Here is a 15,862-nt window from a genome sequence, read left to right as displayed (position 1 = left end):
TCAATCTAGTGAGATTTTGCTACACGTTAGATACTCACGAGATCACTATACTTATTCAATCTAGTGATATTTTGTTACATGTTACATGTAGAGGCTGTGATGGAATCTAAATTAGATAAATATTGTTAAATTTGCGCAGATCGATTAATTTTTCGCAGAGAAGGGTGAGACAACATTTGACATTTTTCTAGAGGGGGTGTTCCAATTTATACTAGATGTTTAGCTGTAACTATCTGACAACCGAACATTCCGTAGAACTGCGGAAATGAGTAATAACAAATCAAATAAATATCTCCCTGTCGTATAACCGAATGGTTATGTCAAAACAGATCATGTAATTATCTCCTGGCCTGCCGTATAACTTAGCAGGGGGGGGGGGGTTACGTGTAGATGTATCAGTGGACATGTTATATTAATAAGAAAGCATGTTTGTTTAAGACAAGTATCTGCAGTACAAGAATAAATAGTTTACCTGAATCACAAACCATTTCTTGAAGTACTTTGTCCTTCAGCAATGTTCCTTTGAGATTAAGAGGGCTTTGACACGAAGGTTCTTTGGAGATCTTTAATGTCAAGGTTCTCGATTCGGCAAACCCGAGAAAGGCGACTAACCGACAATCACAATTCAAAGGATTTCCGTCGACTGCGCTAAAACAGATGTACAGATGAAAGATACAGAATAAAGGTGTGTTATATATACATTGACAATGCGATAGTACAATGAAATGTGAAGATAACGAACAGTGATCAATTTCAGAACTCCTACAAGCAATACAAAATAGATAGTTGGATAAACACGGACCCCTGGACACACCAGAGGTGGGATCAGGTGCCTAGGAGGAGTAAGCATCCCGTGTCGACCAGTCACACCCGCCGTGAGCACTATATCCTGTTTAGGTAAACGGAGTTATTCGCAGTCAAAAACTGCATAAAAAAAGAAAACAGTGGGCAATGAACAAGTGAAAATAGCCAACAGTGAATCTCATAAATTCTATACAGAATGCAAAATAGAGAGTCGAGAAAACACGGACCCCTGAATATACCAGAGGTGTGATCATGTAATCTCCCGCCATCCGGACACACCCACCACGATTCCTATATCTTGATCAGGCAAATAGAGTAATGCGTAGTGGAAATCAGTGTGTAAAGAATGACCTAATAAACAATTTGTATGAAACACGTCAGACAACATTTGACCTAATGATGACACTCTAACGTCAATCTCATGGCCACAGCACGCTTTTCTAGAGTTTCGAGTCTAAGCGACTCTTAGTAATCGATTAGAATTTCATGCATTCATTGACAATATTTAATGCATTGAAACAGAAAAAACATTGGGTTTTCCAATACAATTTTGATTGATAGAGGACGCACATGGTTGAAAATGAACGTTTGAGTGTTATTGGGATGTCTCAAAGCAATGTGGCATGGTAATATTGAATTTAACACTGCTTTAAGACGATATCAGCAAACTGGCACTGTTCAGGACCGCCGACGACCACGAAGCCCGCGTGTGACGTCACGTCGGCAAGATACGTATATAAACAGGCATCACACATTTGCGTAATTGCTTTCAGTCGGCTTCATTAACTGCTAGTAGCATCTCTGGGCATCGACGGATAAGTACAAAAATGTACCGTAAAGTACAGATTCCGATAGGACAACATCCGTCCTGCTATCTGTCCTGTTCTGCTCTGCCGTCCTCGTGTTGCGAGGTTAGTGCGGTGTAGGAAGCATCGTCGTTTCATAGCAGATATTGGGCGGGAGTTCTGTTTACAGACGAGTTGAGATTTCATCTCGACAGCAGTGACGGTCGTGTCGGAGAATATCAGACGCCTGGGTTATTCAGCGCCGCCAATTCGGCGGAGAGAGAGTTATGGTCTTTGGTGAAATTACAAAACATGGGAAGAGCCCTTTGGTGATAGTGGGTGGCAATCAACCGACGTACACTAGTGTGACGAAATTGTACGTCAGCATGTCATTCATTTACAACGACAAGCGTAACGTCATTCTGCAGCAGGAAAACGCATGACTGCACACTACACACTACACACGTTGTTAGTGACTATCTACAGCAGCAATACGCGAATGTGCTAGCTGTCACCGGATTTATCGCCTGTAGAACATGTTTGGAATGAAATGGAACGACGTTTACGTCAAGAGTACCCCCCCCCCCCTTGCTACATTGGACGCTTTACATCGTTCTTCATTGCACATATGGCGGAACATTCCCCAGGCATTTCTGCATAACCTGATTCGTCGAAGGAGTCGTAGTTGTGAAAAATGCATCGGTGGAAATGGCGGTCATACACACTATCAAACTTGTGAAACTTTTTTTGCACCCCCCCCCCCCCCCTTATTTTCAGTGGTTGTAACTATCCTTGATTTGATGTTCGATTTTAAGGACAATGCATTATATTAGATAAAGATATACATAACATATATAGCATGATATAATGTCACATGTACATATATAGTATTTTGTATATATATCAATCTATAAATAAAATTACTAAACTACACAGTTTCTTTTTAACGCTAGTATATTTCTCGAATATATTTCGTTTTTAATGAGCATTGTTTTATTTCCACAAGGTACACTTCGTCAATCACTTTTAATCACTTTTACACATTGCACAACATAAACCTTCGACATCTTCCTTTTCACCTTTGAGTCAACTTTCCAACTTCAAGAGACATGCAACTTGTGATTTGATCCATGCTATATTATGACTGTTGAGCATTTCTTAAGTGATGGAGACACTGGTGTATAAATACCGAAAACTTAATGATACGGTGTTTGCAGTTTGATACGAAAAAAAGATGTACCATCATATGCATTACCTGTATCAAAACGTCACGAATGTTCTATATTTATATTGGGGAATACCTGTATCAAAACGTCACGAATGTTCTATATTTATAACGGGGAAATACAGATCATACTCCGTGGCCGAGTGGTTAGAGCACCGCGCTCGAAACCACACGACCTCTCACCTCTGGTCGGCGCGGGTTCGTATCCCGATCGCGCCGGTAAGTGAGAAAGTTTCCCAGTTTACTTGCGGAAGGTCGGTGGTACATTGTATCTGGGTTATCTCTTCCACCAATAAAAACTGAGCGTCGTCAGCTAACTGAAAAATTGTGGAATGTGGCGGAAAACAGCAAACAGATCATACGGATGTCAAAAAAAGTAAACACTTACATTGTTTGTAGTTTCATCAATCTACCAAACCCCTGTTTCTGAAGCGTCGTTATTTGATTATTACTCAGGTATCTAAATCAGAGAGATATCGTGATTATTACTCAGGTATCTAAATCAGTGAGATATCGAGATTATTACCCAGGTATCTAAATCAGAAAGATATCGAGATTATTACTCAGGTATCTAAATCAGAGAGATATCGAGATTATTACTCAGATATCTAAATCAGAGAGATATCGAGATTATTACTCAGGTGCCTAAATCAGAGAGATATCGAGATTATTACTCAGATATCTAAATCAGAGAGATATCGAGATTATTACTCAGGTATCTAAATCAGAGAGATATCGAGATTATTACTCAGGTATTTAAATCAGAGAGATATCGAGATTATTATTCAGATATCTAAATCAGAGAGATATGGAGATTATTATTCAGGTATCTAAATCAGAGAGATATCGAGATTATTACTCGGGTATCTAAATCAGAGAGATATCGAGATTATTACTCAGGTATCTAAATCAGAGAGATATCGAGATTATTACTCAGGTATCTAAATCAATGAGATATCGAGATTATTACTCAGGTATCTAAATCAGAGAGATATCGAGATTATTACTCAGGTGCCTAAATCAGAGAGATATCGAGATTATTACTCGGGTATCTAAATCAGAGAGATATCGAAATTATTACTCATGTATCTAAATCAGAAAGATATCGATATCATTACTCAGGTATCTAAATCAGTGAGATATCGAGATTATTACTCAGGTATCTAAATCAGTGAGATATTGAGATTATTACTCAGGTATCTAAATCAGAGAGATATCGAGATTATTACTCAGGTGCCTAAATCAGAGAGATATCGAGATTATTACTCGGGTATCTAAATCAGAGAGATATCGAAATTATTACTCATGTATCTAAATCAGAAAGATATCGATATCATTACTCAGGTATCTAAATCAGTGAGATATCGAGATTATTACTCAGGTATCTAAATCAGTGAGATATTGAGATTATTACTCAGGTACTAAATCAGAGAGATATCGAGATTATTACTCAGGTGCCTAAATCAGAGAGATATCGAGATTATTACTCGGGTATCTAAATAAGTGAGATATCGAGATTATTACTCAGGTATCTAAATCAGAGAGATATCGAAATTATTACTCAGGTGCCTAAATCAGAGAGATATCGAGATTATTACTCAGGTATCTGAATCAGAAAGATATCGAGATTATTACTCAGGTATCTAAATCAGAGAGATATCGAGATTAACATTGAATTATCTACACCCAAAGGTTTATTCAGGATTTCAGAAGTTTTTGATATTAAATTCATGAGACGGCAATACAAGAATACAACGACATGAGGCCTCAACCGTGCGCAGTTTTTGTGTGCGCCGTAAATCGAAGGTTAAAGGAGTGGATCTGTAGCTCTCTAATTTATTACAATAGTTTCTCGAAGAGCTACAGTTCTGCAGCTATGATAGAATAAGATATGGAGAACTACTATTGATTTTGTGTTGATCAAATGACAGTATGAAATAAGCTATAACATTTTGAAATTTAAAGGTTCTTCATCACATATTTCTTTAACTTATTCTGAGTGTATGGATATTGTTCAATACATGTAGGTACAATTATAAGGATATACTTACAGAGTCGTCAAATTCACCAAGTTGTCAAAAATTCCTCTGGGTAATGTTGTTATTCTATTGTCTCGAAGAGACCTAAATAATGCAAGATGTGTATGATATCCTTATTTTTCAAGAGTCTAGAGCAATGCACTAGATTTGAAACTTTAAAGTAAAACATTGCTCCCAATATTCATTGATTGATTTGAGAGATGCTATTCATCATATTGTTTTCATGACCAGTGGCGTAGCTTCCCAAGAAGCACGGAAGCATGTGCTTCCACGTTTAAAGTGCAGTTAAAATGAATATTATATTTTAAATAATATAAAAACAGAAGTAAATATTTGGTCGAAAATGCTGAATGTTTATCTCTTTCGAGCTCGGGCTCCGGGTCTTTAAAAATGACGTTAAAACTACTAAAATTTGATTGTATCTTCTTTCATTTTAGATACATCGAATTTTAGTAGTTTTAATTAAGCTTTCACGGAATTCAAAATGCATTTAATTTAGTTGTTATAAAAAGAGTACAAAACGTCTCAAAATTAAAAAAGAATTGCAGTAAAACTAATGGATAATCGGGTTTTTTAAATTGAAGGAAGTTACGATGTCCTTACCCCATGTGCCTGTGTTTAAAATTAAAGAAAATGTGTATTGTAGACTTTGAAAATACCTTTCTTAATCGTCTAAAATACACCAGCTTCCGGGGACTTAGCCCCCTGGACCCCCACTAGGGCTTTGCCCTGGACCCATCGGGGGCCTTAGGGCGGCCCTCAAACCCCCTACCCTTTCTGCTTCCATATTTAGTCGCCTCTTACGACAAGCAAGGTTACTGAGGACCTGCTCTAACCCGGATCCCCAAGAGTTGCTAAAGAGTTTACAATATTTTAATAATAAACATAATTATCGGTTTTTAGTGCTTATACTGAAGCAGTCTGTATATTTATTTCGGTCCAATTTCTGTATTTGGAGTTGATCCCTTTAAATTGTAAAAGTAAGCCTCTTCGTAAAACTCCAGTACTATGAAAATGTTATTCAGATATACAGTAAATACGAGTCCTAGAGAAATACTTACAGAGCCAGCAAATTCACCAAACGATCAAAGATGGCCTCCGGTAATGTCGTTATTAGATTCCATCTCAGATTTCTGAATGACAAAAATAGCTGGATTAATTTCAACAGTGAATTTGTTGAAATACATATATTGCTATGAATAAAAATTTGAAAATCTGAATTCCAATAATATCTAGAATACTTACTGTACCAAATAATTCTTGGTATGGGGAACAGGGGGGAGGGGGGGGGGGGGGGAGGGTAAACCCCATCGTGATGAATAGTTATAAGAGATGTGTATACAGATCCGAAATATTTCATATTAAATATATATTTATTCAGTCAGTGAAATTCAATCTGGAAGCATATTATGCACTCTGAATTGATACCACACATTCTGAATAGAAAATCCTTAAAAAGGTCATGGTGCATGAATCCAACTGACATGTCAATTGATTATGTATTTCTCTAAGAGGTTGTGACAAAATGTCCGTGTAATATCTGTACATGTATATTTGATGAGTTATAAAGTAGGTCATGGTGCACCATTTAAACTGAAATGTTTGAAATATGAATTGATTATGCATTTCGTTGAGATGGAGGTTGTAACTAAAGAAGATGGGCGAACTTGGCGAACAATAGGCCAATATGAGTGGGCACTGGTCGCGAATCGGGAGTTTAAAATCCGCATTGATGGAACCGGTATTTACAATAGATACAGTACTGTACTAAAGCGCTGTTCAAAATATTTAGATCTAAATACAAATATTTAGATCAAACTTCAAAGAAAAACATTTAATCAAAATTATCATCAGAATTTGTTTCACAGACAGCTTTCCATAAAAAAAAACCCCTGTTATTTTTGCGTTTTTTCGCGTATACGTGATTTTAAATAGGATTTTTTCAATGTTCCTTTGAAATGGGTACATCGAAAAAGCTTTTTTGGAAACTATGGATTGATTGTTTTAACTAGAATTCAAATTTTTCTATTTCTGGAGAGTTTTAATTTTAACTTTGATATTTTTCCATCTGTGGGTTATCGGATGGATAAAGTCACCCATCTTCTTTCAGGGCAATACTTGCATCCATATACCAAAAAAAATCCGGAAAACTGTTTGACGTACTTCTACCCTTAATGTAGGTCACGGTGCACCAATCCAGCTGAAATGCAAACTCTCTCTCTCTTACGCTTCTTGAGGGAGAAATAATGGTCAAATTTCAACGCTGTACATGCATCTGCGGAAAAAAGTCTGGAAAACATTACTTTGGACAGACGGACAGACCAATCCAGCTGAAATGCAAACTGAACTTGTATTCCTCTTTGAGGAAGCTTGTGACTAAATTTCAGAGTAATATCTGTATCCGTAATGAAAAAAGTTGGATGACTGTTTGACCTAATAGTTATAAAATCCGGAAAATATAACCTCGGACGGACAGCAAGACAGACACACGGACAGTGCCGGAACATACTATAGGACGTATAAACGACGGGAGTATAAAAATACATGTATATCCAACGATGACTAAGTAAACACGTGTGTTGTTCTTGTTTTCAATGCTCAAACTAAGGCCTATTTCAACATAGCTGTTGATCCGCATTGTGTAGTGCACAATGAATTATCAATTTCAAAATATGAGCTCGTACAATGAAATGAATTTCTCTGAAACTTAAATTCCACCAACCCAGTATGTGATAACAAATATAATATCAATGATGTGGGGCGTAATAATGAAGCAATTATAATTGTTGAGAAAAGAGACAATGGTGTATATTGTATAATATATATATATATATAATTACTCTCAGAATATAGATATTATACAGTCATACAGTAAATACGAGCCATAGAGAGATACTTACATATACTGCAAATTTATAAGGGTATCCAAGATCCCATCTGGTAATATAGTAATTTGATTCCGTTTCAGATTTCTACATAATAGTAAAGATATATTGATTAATCTGAATTCATGAACACTGTATTGTTGAAATAAATTGCAATGAATAAAATTTGAAAATCTTGATGCAATATACGTATACCGGCATCAACAAATATTCAATGGTATTTGGGGATTAAATCCCATCGTAATGAATAATCATTAAAGATCTGTAAATCCCATCATAATGAATAATCATTAAAGATCTGTAAATCCCATCATAATGAATAATCATTAAAGATCTATAAATCCCATCTTAATGAATAATCATTAAAGATCTGTAAATCCCATCATAATGAATAATCATTAAAGATCTTTATATCCCATCATAATGAATAAGCAATAAAGATCTTTAAATCCCATCACAATGAATCATTAACGATCTTTAAATCCCATCATAATGAATAATCATTAAATATCTCTATATCCCATCATGATGAATAATCATTAAAGATCTTTATATCCCATCATAATGAATAATCATTAAAGATCTTTAAATCCCATCATAATGAATAATCATTAAAGATCTTTATATCCCATCATAATGAATAATAATTAAAGATCTCCATATCCCATCATAATGAATAATCATTAAAGATCTTTATATCCCATCATGATGAATAATAATTAAAGCTTTTTATATCCCATCATAATGAATAATCATTAAAGATCTTTATATCCCATCATAATGAATAATTATTAAACATCTTTATATACAAAATACTAGTATTCTCGCAGTCGCAAAATGGATATATAGCTACACACACAGATATCTCTCTCTCTCTCTCTCTCTCTCTCTCTCTCTCTCTCTCTCTCTCTCTCTCTCTTTCGATCGATCGAGAGAGAGAGAGAGCACGGTAATAACAATGAACTCTTAAATGAACATAACTGCCCTAAGTGAAAAAATATTCAATATAGGCTAAAGCACAAAAATTTTCCCTTTATTAGGATACCCACTTCCGCCCCTACCCGGGGTTGAACTCACGACCTGCGGAAGCAACTCTCCTAGCAGCATGTAACCAGCTAGAACGCTCGACAATCCAGGTAAGTCAAAAAGCTTGCTTTTGATGACGATGGAATTCTCGCCACGCTGTCACACGCTACATGGTCATTGAGAATGGAATTGGGATACAGATGGGGTAGTTTAAGCATTATAAACCGCGAAGCGGTTCATAAAATTGTGTAAACTGTCCAAACTTACTTAATGTCTTATACAACAAATAAAAATTATTTTCATTCCTTATAATTTAATTCAGTAAACGGGGTTTGATATTATTTGATGGATAGTTCTAAATGAAAATATCAATTTTATATGACGCGGACCAATATCGCCGTAGCAACAAAATGGAATTAAACGTTAAGGTTTTTCTTCTATAAATTTGAATATTTGTTAAGTTCTTCAAAATACCCTTTACAATTTTACAGTGATGTTAAGAAGATAAGGAACAGTGATAAATTTCATAACTCCTATAAGCAATACAAAATAGATAGTTTGACAAACACGGGGCCTTGAAAATACCAGAGTTGGGATCAGGTGCCTAGGAGATGTAAGCATTCCCTGTCGACTAGTCACATCGGTTTACTTTAAGCTTTTTGAAGCTTATCAATTCGGAATTTGTTCAATTTTGTTTTTTATTTCAAATTATTTCCTATCTCTTTATATTTTCCTGGTCATAGCACACATATACAAAGATGAAATAAGTAAAGAGAAAAAAAAAACCTGCCAAATGATCTTCAACTAAAGGAGAGACCCTACTTAGACATTTCCTTGATGTAACATTAACATAGGAAATGGGTTTCATTTTGATTTCTATTTCTGAAACTTTTATATCCTTTCCATCAGAGTATTACAGAGATAAATATGAACAAAAGGTCAAACTTAATCGCTTGAACAAGAGAATGGGGATATCAAAAACGAAATGGGGAAATGAAAAAATTGCGATATAAGGGCTTCATTATGAATTATAATGCCATATATTCCTTTTTTAAATGTTTGCTTCTTATGACCACAACATGATGATGTCAAGCATTTTTTTACTCCTGGATCAATATAATATATTGAATACGAATTTTGATTTTTTTCATCTGGAATTTAGACGTGTCTAATTACACATTGTAAATACGTATTGACATGGAAGGGTGGAAAGAAGGGTGAATATAACCATAATCTATGGTGACAAGAATTAATTTTTCATGACCATTACATCAATGGGTGACCAGAGCTAACCCTTATATGACTATTACATCAATGGATGACCAGTTGTAATCCTTTTATAATCACTACATTATAATGGTGACCACGGGTAACCTTTGTAGAACCATTAATCAACGGGTTGGAACAATTCCCCAATATGGATATGGTCCCACTAAAGCATATTTTGTTAGGTTCTATATAGTGATAAAGTTTATTCATGTGTAAGTATTGAAACAAAAAATCACTCCGTTAGGGAAAACTATATAGAATGATAATAACAATAGTAATATACATAAGAAAAACACAGAAAAGTGGAAATACCTAATAAACGAATTCACAATAAAAGGTAAATTGGTACATGTCTATCCGCCGAAAGATTTGTGCTTCGACAATGACAAAGTCATGCAGAAAGTAGACGCATTTACTCTTTTCTAACAGATAAGCGTTTCACTTGTATTTATTATTACGCGCATTTACTTTGAGATAGAAGAACTACTTTCAGATGACTCCGGGTCCTACTTAAACATCCCCTATCGACCGGTCACATCCGCCGTGAGCCCCGTGTCTTGATCATGCAAACGTACCTGAGTTAACATGTAATCTTAATGAACAGAGAAACAGGTTATTGCTTCAACAACAAAAAAGCATCAAAATAGAACGACAAGGGCTTATGAAAGGCGAAGACAACGAACAGCGACCAATCCCATAGCCAATACAAAGCAGATCTGGGCAAGCAACAATCCCTGGACACACCAGAGGGGAGGACCAAGCCCCCAAGAGAAGCAAGCACCCCACGCCGACCGGCCACACCCGATGCGAGACCCACATCCCGACCAGGCTAACCGAGTCACCCGCAGCCAAAATCAGGGCGCCAAGAACAGCTAAACAACCGGCACGGAACACGCCCTACAGCACCCGACCCAACGACAGGCCGCACTGGCAAACCAGATCTTTATAACGACCATAGAAATTGCGAAACGCTTGTACGATGAATGACCCGTCCATTACTGGTATTTAGATTAGTATGAGAGTTTATTCTGATGTTGTCTGTGAGAGGTTTAAGATAACTTACAGTATACAAGTGTCCGTAGGGATGTTGGTGGGCACTCTGCTCAGTCCTTTACCTTCACAATTTACATCAGTCCCATTACAGCTAGACGATTTACTACAGCTACACTGGTCAGGACAGGCGTTCGTCTCCTGGCTGTACAACACAGATAGCATGACAGACAACCACACCACCAGCTGCATCGTTAGAATGTGAGGGATAGTGTTGCTAATCTACATTAAATAGAAGTATTATCAAATATTTCTTCCTGGTTAATGCAAGAACTAAATTATCCCTCCAACGACTTGATCTTCCATTTGATCTCATGTAGTAAATTATGTCAGCACACGCGCATTGATCGAATTTGTCGCTTTACTCAATTTTATGTAGCCACTGTGTCGCAAACAAATAGTCCTTATGTGAAACACAGTGCCGAATAGTCCTTATGTGAAACACATTGTCAAATAGTTTTTATATGAAACATAAACAATGTCAAATAGTCCTTATATGGAATATAAACAATGTCAAATACTTCTTATATGAAACGTAAACACTGCGAAATATGCATCAAATCCAAAAGATGTTCTACACGAGAAAATTTTTGTTATTCTAAAAAAAAATAAATCTAAAATTTGAAATACATAATAAAAAAGAGAAATGGTATGTTACTGAATAACAAGAAAATCCTATGCATTGTTGGTACACGTACAAAAATAAGTATAGGCATTTTCGTTGTACCATTCAATTAGATGAAAGCAAATAGTTTCGTATTAAATATATCGCATTAAAATTCATATCAAAGGAATCAGTGATGCGTAATATACTGGTTTTACAAGCACAGAATGTCCTACACGGCAGAGAAGTGATGTCATTTTTAAACGTTCCTGTAGTGAAGTTTGCGCGATATGGCGACGCCAACGGCATTCTTGACACACAAGAAACCATACAAATATTGTGTTGATCATGGTTTGACCCCCACTCAAACAAATTGGGAGATGGAAATTGACGCATCAGATATCTGCAATGTTAACAAGGTACTAGTGTTTAATTAGCACAAGAGATTTGCGAGGGGAATGGCATCAGAGCCGAAAATGTCACCCACCCCGACCCCCGAATAAAAATAACTACCGAATATAGAACGACATTGATGAAGGTGGAGTATGTGCGCCGACAGCCATGAACATGTTTTTATTTGCGTTCTACACAATTATGATGAAACTTTGTAAAAAAAAAAAAAAAAAAAAAGACACACAATAAAATGTGCTTTTAATAACGAATAAAAAAAAAAAAAAAAAAAACAACAGTACACAATTATTGACTGGGGTTGAGGGCAACAGTTGATCTGTCGGACCGGTGTGCAAACTGTTGCCGAAGTCCGCGGGCAATAAACAGTGTACATACCGGTCCGACAGACTAACTGTTTTCCCGAGACCCTACACACCGGACCGACAGATTAATTGTTTCCCCAGACCCTACACACCGGTCCGACAGACTAACTGTTTCCCCAGACACTACACACTGGACCGACAGACGAACTGTTTCCCCAGACACTACACACCGGTCCGACAGACTGTTTCCCCAGACACTACACACCGGTCCGACAGACTAACTGTTTTCCCGAGACCCTACACACCGGACCGACAGATTAATTGTTTCCCCAGACCCTACACACCGGTCCGACAGACTGTTTCCCCAGACACTACACACTGGACCGACAGACGAACTGTTTCCCCAGACACTACACACCGGTCCGACAGACTGTTTCCCCAGACACTACACACCGGTCCGACAGACTAACTGTTTCCCCAGACACTACACACCGGATCGACAGACTAACTGTTTCCCCAGACACTACACACCGGTCCGACAGACTAACTGTTTCCCCAGACACTACACACCGGACCGACAGACGAACTGTTTCCCCAGACACTACACACCGGTCCGACAGACTAACTGTTTCCCCAGACCCTACACACCGGTCCGACAGACTACAGTGCCTGAGACGTTCTTCTTTCCCACTTGAACGGTGAGCGAACGGTGAAACGGTGAGCGAACGGTGAACGAACGCAGAGCGAACGGTGAACGCAATTTGGTGAACAGTGAGCGAACGCAGAGCGCAAAGTGAACGGTGAACGAACGCTGAGTGCATGCTGAACGCAAAATGATCTATTTACTCGGAATGTTTCGGATTTTCCCCTGGGATTTTACTTATTTCATAATCAAGTAATAAAATACATGTACATGTATATTTCCTCAATTGATAAAAAATTAAATAAACTGGAATCGTGATACAGCATATTTTACAGTTCTGGATAAATTCAATGTAATATATTTTTGTACAAGTACCGAGTATACATGTATATATTCCATGAATTATCGCAAATTGTACATTAATACACGCAACAGTCATACACAAACAAAAGCAAATTTCGTATGTACATTTAATGCATGGGTATAATATAAATTTTGATAAGGATCATTAGGTTATATGTGTGTAATTTACCACTAACATAACAAAAGACATAAATTTGACTCAGAAACGTGTTTACTCAGGTTATGAATGAAAATTCATGAACGGTATGCACTTTTATCAATACGGAATGCTTGAAATCTGATAACAATACCAAAAGGCATTTCATTACAAAAAGTTAACAGCAAACCAGAGAAAGAATTACACAGTTTTTGGGGATAGTCCATCATTACACTTAGTCGATGAAGTGTCAATACCGGGTATGGCCTCCCCTTGCATCAATGACGGCTTGACAACGTCGAGCCATGCTGTCAATAAGCACCCGGATGTTTCCAATGGGAAGGTTGTTCTACTCTTCCACGAGGGCGTATCCAAGCTATGCCAAAGTCGTGGGTTGTGCTCTACGGCGTGAAAGGGCAACCTGCAGCATGTTCCATACATGCTCAATCGGGTTCAAGTCCGGCGAGCGCGCTGGCCAGTCCATACGGTAACGGGACGTTTCGCACCAAAAGACGTTTCGTACTTCGACGATTCGCACTAGGACGGTTCGCCCCCTTTTGCGGTGCGAAACGTCCCTGCATTTTCCAATTACTTTGGTTATTATCTATATAACTACATATATAAGAAGGTTTGTCTGATTACATTTGATGTTAACATATATAGACAGGCATGATACTAGTCCATGTACACCGAATTTCCTCAATCAAATTAGATCTTGATTTTAATTAGTACTTGAGTGTGATTGAAGTTTCCTTTTGATTATATGATTATATTCATATTTAATGATATGAAAGTCTGGTTGGACAGGGCAGCTTAAACATTTTATATATGATTTATAGTCACATGTTCAAGTAATACAGAAACGGGATGGGATCCATTGTCAAAGCGTAGAGAAAATCATCAACTTATTCAACTCTGCAAGATATACCATAACATGACTCCCAATTACCTAAACAATATAATTCAGTCTCTGAAAAATCAAGGTCACAACTACAACACAAGAGCAACTAATTCACTGCAAGAAATCAACCCTGGAACCAAGCTATATTTAATTCATTTTTTCCATCGACAATAAGGAAATGGAATGCACTTCCTCGAAATGTCCAATTAAATCCCTCTCTATCTAGCTTTAAGAAATATCTTAATATAAGTGTCGTTGATATTCCAAATTATTTTTTACTTAGGAACCAGAATCGGACAAACTCTTCATGCAAAACTGAGATTAGAATGCAGTGCTCTTAATCTTCATATTATTTCAACTTTGTCTATAGTTTATATTTATTTGATCTGTATCGACACTTATCATTCATATAAACGTGTGTTATTTTTCTCCCAATACTCATTTCCAGCTTTTCTCTCTTATTCCTATTTGTTTTTGCATGTATTGTAATAATTAGTATACGACTTATTTTACTTAGAATTTTCATTCACCTCTTACTTGTAAGATATTTAGAGCGAGATTAATATGAGCCTTTTGGCTTGTTTCTCAATCTATTTCATGTATACGACATTGTTTGTAAAAATTATCGAATTATTTACGAATAAATATTGTTTAAACTAAGTAATACAGAACATTCAATTTTTCATATTTCTTAATCGAAATTATTCATGTATATCCGGTAGCGGATTTAGGAGGGTATATCTAAGGAAATCATGGTGTCTTATTTAGAAAAGCGATCTTTCTTTTCTTTTTTTCACTCTCAGAGAAATAGATTTACAACTTGGAACAAATTCAAATGTTAATCTGGTACGGCGAAATATATTTTTCAAACAGAACACCATGCAATTCCTTTAACACAACACCAATTTTTAAAATTATCTATATTAACGTATCTGGTATTGTATATGAAATTTTCATATTTTTGCCAATGCAAAAATTTGATCCATAAACCCCACATCGTTGTATCTCTGCTATGTACAGATTGAAGAGATTATTTTATTTTATTTTTATAGTATATAAACGGAATCTCATAATTGAAAGGAGTCTCTTCATTATATTATCCGTGGAAATGACATCTGGAGCATCTCCGCAAAATATACGGACAATTGTCTCCTGCTGAAGGTACTACTCCACCACCCTGGCGCGATGAGGACGGGCGTTATCGTCCATCAGGATGAACTCAGGACCAACAGCACCAGCGTAGGGTCTGACGTAAACATCGAGGATCTCATCCCGGTACCACACCCCCGTCATTGTTCCTCTCTCCAGGACATGAAGATCTGTTCTTCCATCCCTGCTGATTCCACCCCAGACCATGATGGAACCACCACCATAACGGTCATGTTCACTGATGATGGCATCATGGAAACGTTCACGTTG

The 15,862-nt window shown here is 36.9% G+C and overlaps 1 protein-coding gene across 1 annotated transcript; it reads right to left on the bottom strand.

Annotated features, from left to right (window-relative positions):
* Nucleotides 1-388: 388 nt before the first annotated feature.
* On the bottom strand, nucleotides 389-11,399 carry LOC125667528 (slit homolog 2 protein-like). Its single transcript, XM_048901064.2, has 6 exons — nucleotides 11,097-11,399; nucleotides 7,754-7,825; nucleotides 5,915-5,986; nucleotides 4,866-4,937; nucleotides 3,203-3,274; nucleotides 389-648 (listed from the first exon to the last, which is right to left on the bottom strand). The coding sequence occupies exons 1-6, from the start codon at nucleotides 11,273-11,275 to the stop codon at nucleotides 408-410; spliced, it is 708 nt and encodes a 235-aa protein (XP_048757021.2). The 5' UTR covers nucleotides 11,276-11,399; the 3' UTR covers nucleotides 389-407.
* Nucleotides 11,400-15,862: the final 4,463 nt, after the last annotated feature.

The sequence above is a fragment of the Ostrea edulis genome, chromosome 10 (genome assembly GCF_947568905.1).
Source record: "Ostrea edulis chromosome 10, xbOstEdul1.1, whole genome shotgun sequence".
Lineage (NCBI taxonomy): Eukaryota > Metazoa > Mollusca > Bivalvia > Ostreida > Ostreidae > Ostrea > Ostrea edulis.
Note: the sequence above shows the minus strand (reverse complement) of the source record. Positions and strands in the feature narration are given on the sequence as shown.